The 17,180-nt window shown below is 44.3% G+C and overlaps 1 protein-coding gene across 5 annotated transcripts in view; it reads right to left on the bottom strand.

Moving 5' to 3' along the window:
- LOC144602064 (proline-rich protein 5-like) overlaps positions 1-17,180 on the bottom strand; it is an 85,078-nt gene that overhangs the window by 37,147 nt on the left and 30,751 nt on the right. For 3 of the 5 annotated variants that reach the window (XM_078414747.1, XM_078414751.1, XM_078414752.1), the window contains exons 2-5: positions 15,959-16,197; positions 11,798-12,087; positions 4,692-4,772; positions 959-1,007 (exon numbers count right to left, since the gene is read on the bottom strand). In XM_078414747.1, the coding sequence (XP_078270873.1) occupies positions 959-1,007; positions 4,692-4,772; positions 11,798-11,916 (249 nt within the window). In that variant the 5' untranslated portion in view covers positions 11,917-12,087; positions 15,959-16,197. Of the gene's footprint in view, positions 1-958; positions 1,008-3,965; positions 3,997-4,691; positions 4,773-11,797; positions 12,088-15,958; positions 16,198-17,180 lie in introns of those variants that run through there. The other 2 variants (XM_078414749.1, XM_078414750.1) reach the window with 2 other exon arrangements.

Below are 17,180 nucleotides of genomic sequence, written 5' to 3' on the forward strand. Positions count from 1 at the left end.
ATAACTCAGTAGGACAGGCAGCATTTCTGGATAGAAGGAATGAGTGCGTTTTGGGTCGAGACCCGACTTCAGACTGAGAGTCAAGGGAGAGGGAGACACAGAAATAAGGACATGTAAGGTGTGAAAATGAGACATCAAAGGGGATGGTGACCATGCAAAATGTAGAATCATTTGTAGATCATTGTTAGCTTGAAGAAGGTGACAATGAAAAATACAGATATAACATTTAATCAGGGGGACAGTCAGACTGGTCGGAGAACTAGGAAGGAGGAGGAATGGAGAGAGAGGGAGAGCAAGGGTTACTTGAAGTTCGAGAAGTCAATATTCATACCACTGGGGTGTAAACTGCCCAAGCAAAATACGAGGTGCTGCTCCTCCAAATTGCGCTGGGCCTCACTCTGACAGGACAGAAAGGTCAGTGTGGGAATGGGAGGGGGAGTTAAAGTGTTTAGCAACCGGGAGATCAGGTAGGTTTAAGTGGACTCAGCGGAGGAGTTCAGCGATGCCATTTGTCACTCAGCTGGAAAGTGGATATCAGTCAACAACCGACAACCTCAGTCTGAAGAAGGGTCTCGACCCGAAAGGTCACCTATTCCTTCTCTCCCGAGATGCTGCCTGACCTGCTAAGTTACTCCAGCATTTTGCGAATAAATACCTTCGATTTGTACCAGCATCTGTAGTTATTTTCTTAAACAACCAGCAGTAAACCTGAACTTTCAATCCCACGTACAGTATCCCAGAAAACCGACACTCCAAAAGGAAATTTGGGATGAGCATGCAAATTTGAGAGCTAACCATTGGAATCCACATTGAGAAGGGGGGTCCTTTTAAACATTGACTTATGAATGCTTGAAAGTTGGTCAATACTGTAATCCAACTGAGGGGTTCAAATAGCATATTGTCGGCTATAGTGAGATACATGAGGAAAGCTATCAATCTTCAAAGCAGTTCTATTTACCTGGAAATAGTCTGTAATGAAAGGACCCAGCTCACTCTTCAGCAGCTGTCTGTGGAGAAAGATGCCAGTTACACTGGACAAACCGTGAGAGATTTAAAGCAGCCTACTGCTTACAGGTCAAAGCAACACGTATCGAACCAGCCGAGCTTCCCCTGACTATGTCCGTCGAACGCTAACAATTTATTACCCCAATTAATTTTATACTTTTTCATGACAGATGGAGTAAACATCTTTCTCTGCGTTGAACCGTCACTTTAATACATTCTCTTAAAATGTGTCAGTGCCATCAATATTTCATGTCTGAATATTCTATCAATGAAATGTTAAATTCCACAGCTGCCATGGTGAGAATTGAACTTGGATCCCTGGATTGCTGCAACAATCCAGCTCCTTTATTGTTTGTTTGTTTTTTATGTGTACATATGTATGCGTGTATATATATATATACATATATATATATATGTGTGTATATACATATATACATATATGTGAGATGTGTATATATACACACACTGAACTTTTTTTTCCTCATTTGTCATTTTGTTTACAGTGTACTATGTTTACATATTCTGTTGTGCTGCTGCCAGTAAGAATTTCATTGTTCTACCTGGGAAATGTGGCAATAAAACACTTTTGACTCAAACACACTGGGTTCAAGTTAATCATCACATTAAGGACCACACCGATCAACTTTTTGTTTTTTTCTTTCCCTTTCCTTCCCCTTCCTGTACTAAAATGCCCCAAAAGTTCTCCCCCACCATAACTGAACAATACAGCATTAACGATAGTCAATTACGTGAACATGGACCACTGCATCTGAAAACATCGTATTTGACCATAATTCAATGTGAATAAATAACGTCCCACGTGTAATGTAATATTTCTAAAAATTAGCTACCTTGACATATTGAAATTAATTTACAACATATGCTAAAGAAGGTGTTATACCAAGAAAAAGTAAAATGGGTGGTTGAAGATTTAGATCCAGTGACATTGAATGAACTGTGATATATTTCTAAATGTGGGCCACACAGGTGAACAGGGTGGCGAAGAAAGTGCTTGGCACGCTTGCATTCACTGATCAGGGCACTGAGTCCAGGAGTTGGAACAACATGTTGGAGCTCTACCAGACCATGGTAAGGCCACATTTGGAGGACTGTGTACAGTTCTGTTCACCATGGCATAAGAAGGATGTAATTACGCTGGAAAAGAGGCAAAAAAGATTCACGAGGAAGTTACTGGGTGTGGAGGTTTGAATTGCAAGGAAAGGCAAGATAGGCTAAGTCCTTTTTCCCTGGAGCACAAGAATCAGAGGGGTGACCTTACAGAGGTATATAAAATCATGGGAATCGCTGGGCGGTGCGAACTCAGTGGGCCAGAGGGCCTGTTTCTGCCCTGTATCTCTAACCAAAACTACTCTTCAAAAACCAGCTGAAATGTTTGAATATCTTCTCAAAATATCTCCGCTCTTAGTATTCGGTTCAGTTTAGTTTATTGTCACGTGTACCGAGGTACAGTGAAAAGCTTTTGTTGTGTGCTAACCAGGCAGCAGAAAAACAATACATGATTACAGTGTATAGATACATGATACGGGAATAACGTTTAGTTCAAGGGTCTGAGGGTCATCAAAGAGATAGGTAGTAGTTCAGCACTGCTCTCTGGTTGTGGTAAGATGTTTCAATTGCCTGATAACAGCTGGGAAGAAACTGTCCCTGAATGTGGTGGTATGCGTTTTCACATTTCTATACGTTTTGCCTGATGGGAGCTGGGAGGAGAGGGAGTGGCCCTAAATCATTTCTCTGTGTTCAGGCCCATTTGCTTCGCTTGATTAACTTGTCAATGTCTAATCTGTTGCACCAAGGCCTATCCACTTGCAAATTGATGGATTTTTAGATAGTAAAGGAATCAGGTGATGTGATGTTAGTGGTGCTGATTTAAAAGACAAGCCACAATCTTATTGAGTGGTGAAGCAAGCACAAAGAGCTAAATGACCCACTCCAACTTCTATCAATTATCCTCTTATGTAGCTGGGTGCTTGTCATGCACATTTGATATAAATTCCTTGTGGGGCAACCTAAGGAAAAAAACTGGACAATGAATTGATAATTCTTTTAGCTAAATATATTTTTGGAAGACAGACGATTTCAGACCACTGCCATTAAGAGGCTGCTGATTGCACTGTGGTGACTCCTCTGCATCTAATGTCAGCTCCCTTATTTAAGGAACACTAAAGTGCCTGGGTTGTCTCATAAACCAGCACCAGCTTACTGTGTTTCCTGAGGCTTTTACTGGGACCCATAAGACAAGTATTAGTCTGCCGGGTTGTAGCGTAGGATAAAGGGAATATAAAAGTCATGTTTTTTTCATTAATCTCTCTTGGAAGCCAAATCCAATTATGGTCTTAAAACCTGTGGAGTGTTTAAAATTTCTTCCCCGCCTACATCAAACATAGAACAGCACAGAAACAGGCCCTTTAGCCCACACTGTCCGTGCTTAACATGATAACGGGTTAAACTAATCTTGTTATCTCTTTTATCCCTCCATTCTCTGCAAATCTATGTGCCTGTCTAAAAGTCTTTAAATGCCACTATCGTATCTGCCTCCATCACCACTCCTAGCAGCACATTCCAGGCACCCACCACTCTCTGTGCAAAAATGAACCTGCTCTACACATCTCCTTTACACTTTGCCCGTCTCACCTTAAAGTTGTGGCCTCTAGTCTCTGACATTTCCAACATGGGTATAAGGTTACTGTTTCAGTTCTTCCTAAAAAAAACCTGTTGCTACCAGGCTAGATATTACATTAGATCGTCAGCAAACATTGTGTCAAGGCTGAGCTTCTTTGTCTGATGTGGTTGATGCATTGACACAGCTTGGTGGCCTCTCAGTTACATGAAACTGCAGTGAAGAATAGCAAGGCCTTGTGGATTGAAGCATTGTATGGAAGACTAGCACCACCAACACTACAACACACTGGGAGACAACTGCTCTGTGTAAGGGCACTTACTTCATGTATTCTTGAAGTAGATGTGTTTCTGTGTTCTTGGTCATTTCCCGTAGCCTTGAGAAGACACTGGTCTTTGCATCACCTTGAAACAACGGAGTACTTGCTATGCTGCTTCAGAGGCAGTTAAGGCAGCCAAGCCAATGTGGGGCATGCAATCAAGATGGGTGAACTTGCATCTCGGGGGGGCATTAGTGAAATTAGTGGGTTTCTTCAATAAACAGGCAGCCTACCCAGACCTTTTACACCTTTTCCTACCTCCAGTTTCCCCACTCCCCCTCTACTTTCAGTCTTAAGATTGGTTCTGACCTGAAACATCACCTGTTCCTTTTCTCCAGAGATGCTCCCTGACCCGCTGAGTTGCTCCAGCACTTTGTGTCTAACTTCAGCCTACCCAACTGTTGTGAAGATCAACCCTGACTCCATGTCCTTCCCTTCCATGAATAGCCCACACCAACTTCTTGTTCTTATGTAATAGGCTGCTTGGCTTATGTTGATCACTTTAAAACAAGACTAATTTTAAAACATTAGTGGTTCTAATTCTCCTAACACTGTCTCCTAAGATATACTAGCAAGCTCTGCACTGGCCTCCAAACTGTGCACTGTTATTTTCTATCTCATTTTTAATGTGAAGAACGACCTCTGTACATTAGCCACCCAGCCTTATATTTCAATATGGTTTACGCAGCTTCACTGGCCTTGACCTTGGAGAGGGTATTCTGTACTTACCTTATGCTTTCATTCAGAGAGTACAATTCATTATCTTGCAAGCTTCCTCCTTGGAACACTTTGATCACGGCTTTATGCACACTGGGAGGAGAACAAAAGGGGAAAAAGAAGTCATGTTACATGGAAAATTGTCATAAAAAAAGAAAGCAAAAACAATGAACTGACACAAAATCATAGACCTTCAGCACGGTTTCTCAAACCTGCCATGTAATCATCAGACCTGCAGCACACTGTCCACTCACTAACTGTACCAGAAATGTCCAACTCCATTATCCTTGCACAATCTTCTGATGAAAGGTTATCAACCTGAAACATCAACACTGCTTCTCTCTCTCCAGATGTTGGATGACCTGCTGAGTATTTGCATCATTCTCTGTTTTTAACTCCCCCTCTACTAAGCTTGTTTTTCTTTCTCGTATTAATTGCGTATTCTCAGTTTGATGTTGCCAGATGACTTCATGGACCGCACAAGAGAGCGATCAAGAGTCATCTACACTGGTGTAGAAACAGATTTCTCTTTTCCCAAAGAGACCACTGATTTTTTTGTAACCTTCCAACACAGTGGGGAGAGTCACTGTGATGGATGTTCATGTTAAATTTATGTAATTGTGTGTTTTGTTTGCTTTTTACTATTATGACTGTATGGTAACGACATTTTGTTCAAATTCTTTTTGAATGACAAATAAGTTCAATTCAATTCAATTCAATTCAATTCAATTCAATTCAATTCAATTCAATTCAATTCAATTCAATATTCAGGTTGCAGGCTATTGCATGAGTTTCAACAGGCCACTGGGATTAAATGACTGAGGAAGGGTTCCGACCTGAAAAGTCACTTATCCATGTTCTATAGAGAGGATGCCTGACCACCTGAGGTACTCCAGCACATTGTGTCCTTTCTTTCTCGTATTAATTGCGTATTCTCAGTTTGATGTTGCCAGATGGCTTCATGGGCCGCACAAGAGAGCGTTCAAGAGTCATCTACACTGGTGTAGAAACAGATTTCTCTTTTCCCAAAGCTGATCAATAACTCTCCAGAATCCCTGCTACAGGTACCGTTGGTGGTATGGCCTCAGTCCCAACTATGCTGTAAAAAATTACAGCCCGCTGTGTGTCATGTTATAGTCATACAGCACACAAACAGGCCACCTGCTCCACCGCGTCCATGCCAACCCATTTACACTAATCCCACACTAATGTCAAAAATGTCATTAATTTTATTTTTCCACATCTTCATAAACTCACCCAGATTCTACCACTCGTCTTCACGCCAGGGGCGAAGGAATGGGTGACGTTTCGGGTCAAGACCCTTCTTCAGACTGATGTCAGGGGGGGCGGGACAAAGGAAGGATATAGGTGGAGACAGCAAGATAGAGGGAGAACTGGGAAGGGGGAGGGGAAGAGAGGGACAGAGAAACTATCTAAAGTCGGAGAAGTCAATGTTCATACCGCTGAGCTGCAAGCTGCCCAAGCGAAATATGAGGTGCTGTTCCTCCAATTTCCGGTGGGCCTCACTATGGCACTGGAGGAGGCCCATGACAGAAAGGTCAGACTGGAAGTGGGAGGAGGAGTTGAAGTGCTCAGCCACCGGGAGATCAGGTTGGTTAAGGCGGACTGAGCGAAGGTGTTGAGCGAAACGATCGCCGAGCCTGCTGAGTTACTCCAGCATTTTGTGAATAAATACCTTCGATTTGTACCGGCATCTGCAGTTATTTTCTTTCACGCCAGGGGCAATATACAGTGGCTAATTAATCTACTGACCCAAACATCTCGGGGAAACTGGAGCACCCAGATCCTTGTGATCACAGGGAAAATACCACAGGGACAGCACTGAAGATCATATTTGAACCCGGGTCTCTCGAGCTGTGAGGCGGCATTTATACTAGATGTGCCACTGTGCCACCCTCAGTATTTACAGGCGTGATCGCTGCTTCACACTGCTGAAACAGTGTTCTGAATCTTTCACCTTCCAGTGAATTGCCAAGGGATAATTGACACAGGTTTGTAAAAGGGACAGCTGATCGCTGCCCTTTGAAAAGGATATTTTTTTGTTCCTCAGCCAAGATCAGTTGCTGAGGCAATTAGTTTAGTTTTAGAGATATAGTGTGGAAACAGGCCCTTTGGCCCACCTGGTCCATGCCGACCAATGAGTCGCCGTACACTAGTTCTATCTACATGCTTGGGACAATTTACACAGGCCAATTCACCTACAAATCCTGCACGTCTTTGAAAAGCACCTGGAGCAAAGCTGCGTGGTCACAGGGAGAGTACAAATTCTGCACCTCTAAACAGCACCTCTAGTCAGGATCGAACCCGGGTCTCTGGCAGTGTGAGGCAGCAGCTCTAAGGCTGAGCCACTGTGCTGAAATTAGGAATAGATTTAACCCAGAGAATAAGGAGGACATTTTAATAAACTGTTTAGAAATCCTGCAGTCTAACACGATCACTGTGCCACCCAATGTGACAGTAAGTGGGAGAAAGTGGGTTCTTGGTGGAGATTCCCTCAGGTAGGACCTCCTCGGTATCAGTGATAACGTGGTGCAGGAAGGGGAAGAGCTGTGTTAGTCCAGTTAGCCTTGTTTGTCCTCTACTCATCTCCAGCTGGCCTAGTTAGTCCTCTGCTGGTCTCCAACTGGGTTCTACTTATGTACAGCTGGTCTCGTTTGTCATCCACTGGTGCCCAGCTGGCCTTGTTTGTCCTCTACTGGTGTACAGGTGGCCTTGTTTGTCCTCTACTGGTGTACAGATGGCCTCGTTTGTCCTCTAAATATAAATCCAGTTTCAAAATACATATAGGGTGTAGTCCTCCCAGTCTCTATGTAATTATAGATAAAAGGTTAAAAGAGAACTTATATATTAAAAAAAGATTTTTTAAAAAAATAATAAAAAAAAAAAAAAAAAAAGCTCAGATTTCCAACGTGAATGCGAGTGTCAATAAATCTCTCTGTGGGAAGGATCTGGGTCATTATGTGAAACATGAGTCAGAGGTTTGTGGATTTGAATCACATCCTATATCCGGCACATAATCTCAGCTCGAAGTTTCAGTGCAATGTGGAGGAAGTACTGTATTCTCAGGCATTGCCCTTTAGGCAGCATCTCCTAGTAGGACTGGGTCATGGGGTCCTCAGTGACCTTAGATCAGGTTGAGCAGCACCTTCTCCTGGGAGTCTTGGCCAATACAACACTTTCAACCTTGATGTTTATGGGATCCTTGCTAATCACAAGATGGCCGCTGATGTGATTCATTGTGGGCTGCCTTTAGATATTTCTGAAAGATGTTGTGCAAATGGAAGAATTGAATTGAAGAAAATTGAATACATTTTATTAGCCAAGTAATAATAATAATAATAATAATAATAATATAATAATATATTCCTTTATTCGTCCCACACCGGGGAAATTTACAGTGTTACAGCAGCAAAGTGGAAAGCGAGAGATCATTCATTATAAATAAAAGATACATAAATTGTCATCAGTTTTCTGTGTGTTCTTAGCTGTTACTGTTGACTCGTCTGCTGGGAGCAGTGCTGGTTGTGCAGTCTCACAGCAGCGGGAAGGAAGTACCTCCTATATCTCTCCTTCACGCACTTGGGGTGAAGGAGTCTGTCACTGAAGGAGCTACTCAGTGCAGTGACAGTGTCCTGCATGGGGTGGGAGTCGTTGTCCAGCAGCGATGTTAGCTTTGCCAACATCCTCCTCTCTCCCACCACCTGCACTGAGTCGAGGGGGCATCCCAGGACAGAGCTGGCCTTCCTGACCAGCTTGTCAAGTCTCTTCCCTTCTGCCGCTGAGATGCTGCTGCTCCAGCAGACCACTCAATAGAAAATGGCCGATGCAACCACCGTGTTGTTGAAGGTCCTTAGGAGTGCCCCCTGTACTCCAAAGGACCTGAGTCTCCTTAGCAGATAAAGTCTGTTCTGGCCCTTCCTGTATAGCGCATCAGTGTTTTCAGTCCAGTCCAGTTTATTGTTGAGGTAGACACCGAGGTACTTATAAGAATCCACCCTCTCGATGTCCATTCCCTGGATGTTCACCGGTGTCGGGGGGACCTGGCTGCGCCTACCGAAGTCTACCACCATCTCCCTGGTTTTCCCCGCGTTGATCCGGAGGCAGTTCCACTAGCACCAGTCCACAAACTCCTTGATCAGTTCTCTGTACGCCCTGTCCTCGTCACCCGTGATGAGGCCAACGATGGCAGAGTGGTCAGAGAACTTCTGTAGATAGGAGTCTGCAGAGCTGTGCCTGAAGTCCGCAGTGTACAGGGTGAACAAGAATGGCGCTAGCACTGTTCCCTGCGGAACCCCAGTGCTGCAGACCGCCCTGTCGGAGACCAGGTCCTTTGTCCTCACATACTGTGGTCTGTTGGTGAGGTAGTCCAGAATCCAGGATGTATACATACAAGGAATTTGCCTTGGTGCTTTGCTCTCAAGTAACAACACTATATACAGTAAACAATTAAGAATAAAACATTATAATTTAAACATGTGAAGAATGAAATAAAATGCCAGAGCAAAAGGAGGCTACAGACTTTTGGCTGTTGAGTAGAGCTACTGCTCGTGGAAAAAAGCTGTTTTTATGTCTGGCTGTGGCGGCTTTGACAGTCCGGAGTCGCCTTCCAGAGAGAAGAGTTTGTGACCAAGGTGAGAGGGGTCAGAGATGATCTTGCTCGCTTGCTTCCTGGCCCTTGCAGTGTACAGTTCGTCGATGGGAAGAAGGTTGCAGCCAACAACCTTCTCGGCTGATCGAACGATTCGCTGCAGCCTCCGGATGTCATGCTTGGTGGCTGAGCCAAACCAGACCATGATGGAGAAGGTGAGGACAGACTCTATGATGGCAGTATAGAACTGAACCATCAAGCCTATGGCAGATTGTGTTTTCTCAGCTGCCGCAGGAAGTACATCCTCTGTTGGGCCTTTTTGACTGTGGAGTCGATGGTGGCCCCCCATTTAAGGTCCCTGGAGATGATGGTTCCAAGGAACATAAATGACTCCCCAGATGTGACTGTGGTGGTGTTGATGGTGAGTGGGGGGAGGGGATGGTGAGCTTTCCTAAAGTCTGTAATTAGTTCCACTGTCTTAAGAGCATTGAGTTCCAGGTTGTTGCAATGGCACCAGGACGCCAGCTATGTCACTTCCCGTCTGTAGGCCGATTCCTCCCCATCCTGGATCAGTCCAATCAGGGTTGTGTCATCCGCAAACTTGAGGAGCTTGACAGAGGAGTCTGTGGAGGTGCAGTCTTTGGTGTAGAGAGAGTAAAGGAGAGGTGAGAGCACGCAGCCTTGCTGTGCTCCTATGCTGAGGGTTTGCGGGTCCGAGATGTGCTTTCCCAGCCTCACATGCTGCTTCCTGTCCATCAGGAAGTTGATGATCCACTGACAGAGGGGTTCAGGCACAGTCAGCTGGGAGAGTTTGGAGTGTAGTAGCTCTGGCACAAAGGTGTTGAGTGCAGAGCTAAAATACACAAACAAAATCCTAGCCTAGGTCCCCTGGCGGTCTAGGTGCTGGAGGATGAAGTGCAGGCCTCAGTTGACTGGGTCATCCACTGATCTATTGGCCCGTTATGCAAACTGCAGGGGGTCCAGCAGAGGGGTTTGTGATATTTTTCAGGTGGGCCAGCACAAGTATTTCAAGGGTCTTCATGATTACAGAGGTGCTTCAGTGACAAAGTGCTTCCTTATCACCGCCAAGCTTGACGCTTTTCTCACCCTTTCCCCCCCCACCACTACCCCGCACCCTACATAGACCAGCTTCCAACTCGGACCAGGAATGGGTATCTGGGCTCTTCCTTTAACCTCTCTCAAACTGAGATTCTATTGAGTCTGTCAGCATTCACCAGAAACCATGTTCTGGAGTAGCTGTGGTATTTTCACTGACATTATTGACATCCCTTGTCATCTTGATTTCCCAGAAACCGTAATGCAAGTTTTTGTTTTAGGTAAATGCACAGAGCTTCACACATTTACTACTACATCATTGAAGTGGCATTATGTGACTGAAGCAGTGTTTCTCACACACTGCTACAGTGACAAAGGACATGAATGCTACCCTGCATCATAGTTTCCTCTGTGTCGATGGAAATCTTTAGCTGATGGAGGAGAACCTGCTTTGCACTTACAAGTTCCAAGTTCAACAAGTTCTAGGACTAGAATTAGGCCATTCGGCCCATCGAGTCCACTCCGCCATTCAGTCATGGCTGATCTCTGCCTCCTAATCCCATTTTCCTGCCTTCTCGCCATAACCCTTGACACCCGTTTTAATCAAGATCTACTCAAGGTTATTGGGGGCATTTGGGAATATTGCGATGTTCATTCTATATGTTTAATGCCTGCTTCAAGGACCTTATCTACCATGGACAATCCCTTTGCTCTTAGTGTCATAGAGATATGCAGCACAGAAACAGATTCTTTGGCCCACCGAATCCACACTGACTATCAGTCGCCAATTTTATAATAATCCCAAGACAGACACAAAATGCTGGAGTAACTCAGCGGGACAGGCAGCATCTATGGGGAAAAGGAATGGGTGACGTTTCGGGTCGAGACCCTTCCTCAGACTGAAAGTCACGGGAAAGGGAAACAAGAGATATAGACGATGATGTAGAGATATATAGAACAAATGGATGAAAGATATGCAAAGTCCACAGACACGGACACAGCCACAACCCGAAGTCAGGTTAGAGCCCGGCTCTCTGGTGCTGTGAGGCTGTGCCACCCCTTCCTTGGCTGAGCGAGTGGTGTATCCCTCATGCCAACTACCCTCTGGGTGATTGCCAGTGGAACACTAACGTCTGGAATTGTGGAAGGTCCAATGGTAAAATCTCACTTAATACTATTTCACCTAAGTATTTTATAACCAACTGTCAGTCTTACATCCATACAGGTTAGGCTGGAAAGTAAAACTCATGGCCAGGGGGTAAAGAGATTGCGTGTAAACTTGGTCTGAAGAAGGGTCTCGACCCGAAACGTCACCCATTCCTTCTCTCCTGAGATGCTGCCTGACCCGCTGAGTTACTCCAGCATTGCGTGTAAACTTGTTACTCCAGCAACCCAATTTCCAAGCAATGCTCCATGTTGGTCACCTGCTTTAAGTAGGCTCAAGCGCTCTTACCTGTTCCAGGCCTTGTTGGAGCCCAGCAGTGCAGCCTGCCTGGCTGCATGGAACCGAGGCAAGTCGCTGAGCACGGGGGAGCTCAGAAAGCGAGGCCTGGGTCTGCGGAAAGAGCCCATCCCTCCTTGGGCACTGCCACGGGCACCAAGCCTGGCTCTTCGCCTCTTCGTCCTGAGGCCAGGGAGCTCTTGCGGTGGAATGTCACCTCCAGGGCTTTGGTTAAAGTTAGGGCATCCGTACTAATACAACCTCCGGCTCCTTCCAGCGAGGAAAACAGCATGAAAAGGAATCTGTAGCAAAATGATTAAAAAAAGCTTCAATCAAACATCGCTCCTGATCCATGTTCTCTCAGTGAGAGTAATTCCATTTAGTGAAGGGGAATGTCTTTTGCCCCATTCAGAAAGGATAAGGACTGCACTCAATGCATTGACCCACTGTGCAGGTTGGCTCATCGTACAGTGTGCCATCTCAGCTAAGTGTAGGTTTCAGAGTCCAGAGACTTTGGGCGTTCAAATCCATCCAAATGCACGACAGTCCAGACTACCAGGCTGCTGTAATACCGGGAGTGTACTGGACTGCCTTTTCAAAGGAGATGTTAAGCCCAGGTCTGTCCATTCTTAAGATAATAGATATATTAAGATCCCATGAGACTATTTTAATGAGGCGTGGAAGTTATTCTCTCGAGTGTTCTGGCTGGTATTTATCCCTCAACCTGCATCAAACAAAGAGATAATCTGGTGATTTATTCCATTGCTTTTCTTGCAGCTTGTGTGTGCACACTGGCAAGTTTCCTCTATGACAACAACAAACATATTTATATAGCACCATTAACCTAGGAAAATTTTCCAAGTTGATGAAAGGTAAATACTTGGGACACATATGGACAAATGTGAGCACCCCAAACAGGCTGATTTAAGGGAGAACCTAAAGATAAAGAGGAGGAAGGAGTTAGGAAGGGAATGCCGGATCCTTGGGATTTGCTGGATGAGAGAACAATAGGCAGTGTATTCAAATCTTAGATGTAAACGTGGAGTGCTGAGATTTCAGCTCGGTTGCAATGATGGGGTGGTGAATCTGGGGAATTCATCGCCACAGATGGCTGTGGAAGCCAAGCTAGTGGGTGGATTGTAAAGGAAGATTGATAGGTTCTTGATTAGTAAGGGCGTCAAAGGTTACAGAGAGAAGGCCGGAGATTGGGGTTGAGAGCGAAAAACAGATCAGCCATGATCAAATAATGGTGGAGCAGACTCGATGTGCCGAATGGCTCACTAATTCTGTTCCTATGTCTTATGGTCTCATGGAAGGGTCAGATCTGAAAAAACAAGAATTTTAAATTCAAGGTATTGATCCTACAAAGAGCAGCAAATAAAGAGGGAATTGGGAGAGGGAATATGAAATCAGTTGGACATGGGCAGCAGAGTTTTGGACTATGTCAATTTTATAGAGGGTAGAATGAAAGGAGCTAGCCAGTATTGTGTCGAGGTAGTCAATTTTAGAAGTAGCAGATGGAGTTAAGGGTTTTAAAAGCAAACTAGTTTGAGGCAGGATCTCAGTCCTTCGGGGATATGCAGATACACCACTGATTACATTTCAGAAGTATTTTACTTACATTAACGTATTTTGGGACATCTTAAGGTGGCGAAGGATTGTTCATAAATGCTAGTTTTACTTTTCTTTCCTATGTTCCTTTACCACAGAATTATAAAAGAATAGAAAAATGCCAGACTTGTGCACTTGCTCTGATTTCACCTCCATGATCTGGACTCACAAGTAAAAATAAAGTGTAGAGACAAGGAACTGCAGATGCTAGTTTACAAAAAAAGGACATAAAGTGCTGGAGTAACCCAGCGGGTCAAGCAGCATCTCTGGAGAACATGGATGGGTGACGTTTTGAGTGGGGACTGAAGAAGGGTACTAAACCGAAACATCACCTATCCATGTTCTCCAGAGTTGCTGTCTGACCCGCTGAGTTACTCCAGCACTGTGTGTTCTTTTTTCTTAAAATAGTGTGCTCCACCTTCAAACCTTGGATGCATTGTCGCTGACGATCATTTCTTCCATCAATGATCGTCAGTAAAACAATGCATTTTTGCAATTAACAGGCTCCCGGTTCAATGTTCAGTTATCTGATCTTACCCAAGGTCACAGCTGGGATGGTGAAATTGGCCTCTGCGGGTGGGGAAAAATACCGTGAGACTGAAACGTGTGTGTGCATTCAGTGAAAGCATATTGGGTTCAGGGGAAATTCCATTTGTGGTTAAAGAACCTGTAGTCACTCGTAGTTTAGGCTTGCAATGGGCTCTTCCGCAAGGACTCCTACATGATGCTAGTAACAGCACTTTGAAAATAACTTCAGTGACTGCAACTCACTGCGGGACATGAGAAAGCTCTATTATTAATGCAAGTCAAAAATCTCCAGAAATGGAAGCAAGGAGAATTGAAAACAACATGTGTTTCAACAGGCAATGTGCAGTCTTGATATTTCCATATAAGGAAGGTTTTGCAGTTTGCCTTCTGGCCAGCTTTATGATTCTTGGTCTGTACTTACAAAGGACACATCGACAATGCCAACATGATGAAACACAATCTTTCATTAGGGGGTTAAACGGTGACACAGTCCAAACGAACCCCCTTGGTCTCCCTTCTCTAGCACCCTGTACATTGTTAGAGAAACAAGCTACGCAAGCTGAAAGGTTTTGTGTTTTGCTGCTGATGCTGATTCCTGATGGTACAGAGCACGACAGCTGAAGGCAATTGTTTGGACTAGCACCTGCACCCCACAGGCTTCCATGGCAAAGGACAGCATTTGCCTATCAAATACTACTAATTGGTTTTGCCTCGTGGCTCTGGAGAGGGTCCAGAGGAGGTTTACAAGAATGATTTGAGGAATGAGTGGGTTAACATATGATGAGCATTTGAGCATATGATGGGCCTCTACTCACTGGAGTTTAGAAGGTTGAGGGGGGGACCTCATTGAAACTTTCAGAATAATGAAAGGCATAGATAGAGTGGATGTGGAAAGGATGTTTCCACCAGTGGGAGAGTTTTGGACCAGAGGTCATTGCCTCAGAATTAAAGGGTGCTCTTTTAGAAAGGAGGTGTGGAGGAATTTCTTTAATCAGAGGGTAGTTGATCTGTTGAGTTTTGCCACAGAGGACTGTGGACGGCGAGTCAGTGGATATTTTTAAGGCAGAGATAGACAAATTCTTGATTAGAACGGGTGTCAAGGTTTATGGGGAGAAGGAAGGAAAATCGGATTATGAGGCAGAGATCAGCCATGATTGAATGGCGTGGTAGACACGATCGGCCGAATGGCCTAATTCTACTCCCATAACGTGTGAACTTGTGAAAATACTTAGTAAAGTAGGTGGGGGAGTGTTGTGCTGTGGGGAGGGGTGGTGTGAAATGGGGTGAAGGTTATAGAAATCACAAACCAATTAAAATCAGGCCCTTCTATGCGGTACATAGACACATAAAGCTGGTGTAGCTCAGCGGGACAGGCAGCATCTCTGGAGAGAAGGAATGGGTGACGTTTCAGGTTGAGACCCTTCTTCAGACTGGTTAGGGATAAGGGAAATGAGAGGCACGTCATTTTCATTATCCATAACCAGTCTGAGGTAGGGTCTTGACCTGAAACGTCACCCACTCCTTCTCTCCAGAGATGCTGCCTGTCCCGCTGAGTTACTCCTGCTTTTTGTGTCTATCTTCGGTTTAATCCAGCATCTTACACACTTTTATGCAGAAACCTGGTTGGAAAATCAGAGGGGAAAATATCATTCATTGTTTTTTTTGCTGAAAGTCAGTTTTGGTAATGTTGTAGATGTCAAATACTAGATCTGGCCAGGGAATTGACTTCCTACACCAGTTGATCCCAAACTGATGGTAAACCATGCCACAAAAGTTTTGTAACATTTGTCGGGGTTTGTCTCAAGGGAAAATCTCTAAATCTAAAAAAAGATCTAAAAACCGAAACTGTTCAATTTCACTTGCCAGTACAGAGAGCAGTTGTCAGTGGAGTTTCATCCAGTTTAGTTTAGAGATACAGTGTGGAAACAGGCCCTTCTGCCCACCGAGTCTGCACCGACCAGTGATCCCCACACATTAACACTATCCTACACACACCGGGGACAATTTACACTTATACCAAGCCAATTTACTTACAAGCCTGTACGTCTTTGGGATGTGGGAGGAAACCGAAGATCTCGGAGAAAACCCACGCTGATACGGGGAGAACGTACAAACTCCGTACAGACAGCACTCCTAGTCGTGATCGAACCCGGGTCTCCGGTGCTGTAAGTGCTGTAAGGCAGCAACTCTACCGCTGCGCCACCGTGCCGTTCTCTATTGGTTGACTGAGTTGAATGACCACTTGGCCCAGTCTGATCAGGAACTCATCCTTACTGCATCAAAACAAATGCCAAACAGAATTTTATTTTCTTTAAATGCATTTTTATTTGCATGGCAAACTTTATAGTTTATGCTTTGTGGGCAGATAGAAACATAGAAACATAGAAAATAGGTGCAGGAGGATGCTATTCGGCCTTTTGAGCCAGCACCGCCATTCATTGTAATCATAATGATCATCCACAATCAGTAACCTGTGCCCAACTTCTCGCCATATCCCTTGATTCCACTAGCCCCCAGAGCTCTATCTAACTCTCTTAAATTCATCTAGTGATTTGGCCTCCACTGCCATCTGTGGCAGAGAATTCCATAAATTCACAACTCTCTGGGTGAAAAAGTTCCTTCTCACCTCAGTTTTAAATGACCTCCCCTTTATTCTAAGACTGTGGCCCCTGGTTCTGGACTCCCCCAACATTGGGAACATTTTTCCTGCATCTAGCTTGTCCAGTCCTTTTATAATTTTATATGTCTCTATAAGATCCCTTCTCATCCTTCTAAACTCCAGTGAATACAAGCCTAGTCTTTTCAATCTTTCCTCATATGACAGTCCCGCCATCCCAAGGATCAATCTCGTGAACCTACGCTGCACTGCCTCAATTACAAGGATGTCCTTCCTCAAATTAGGAGACCAAAACTGTACACAATACTCCAGATGTGTAGAAATAAACAGAAGAGAATTTACTTCATCTCTGTCATTCTGAAATAAAGCAAGAAAAATCCCCTGGGGTTTGAAACATAAGTTTCCAATAAATGGAAATAATTGAAGGCAGATTACATTACAAAATACACTGTATTTTTTAAAGGAACTTGGTGTCACCAGTGTAGTTCATCAGCTTGGTGATCTCAATTAGCACAATGGGTGGTTCCAGGTTACAATACATTCTGGGCTTGCTATTAACTTTTAATACATTCTCTTGATTTCTTTTGTTCATTACACAATCATTTGAAGATCTGCACTGTTTTGTCCAGGTTTGCAGCA

The sequence above is a fragment of the Rhinoraja longicauda genome, chromosome 18 (assembly GCF_053455715.1).
Source record: "Rhinoraja longicauda isolate Sanriku21f chromosome 18, sRhiLon1.1, whole genome shotgun sequence".
NCBI lineage: Eukaryota > Metazoa > Chordata > Chondrichthyes > Rajiformes > Arhynchobatidae > Rhinoraja > Rhinoraja longicauda.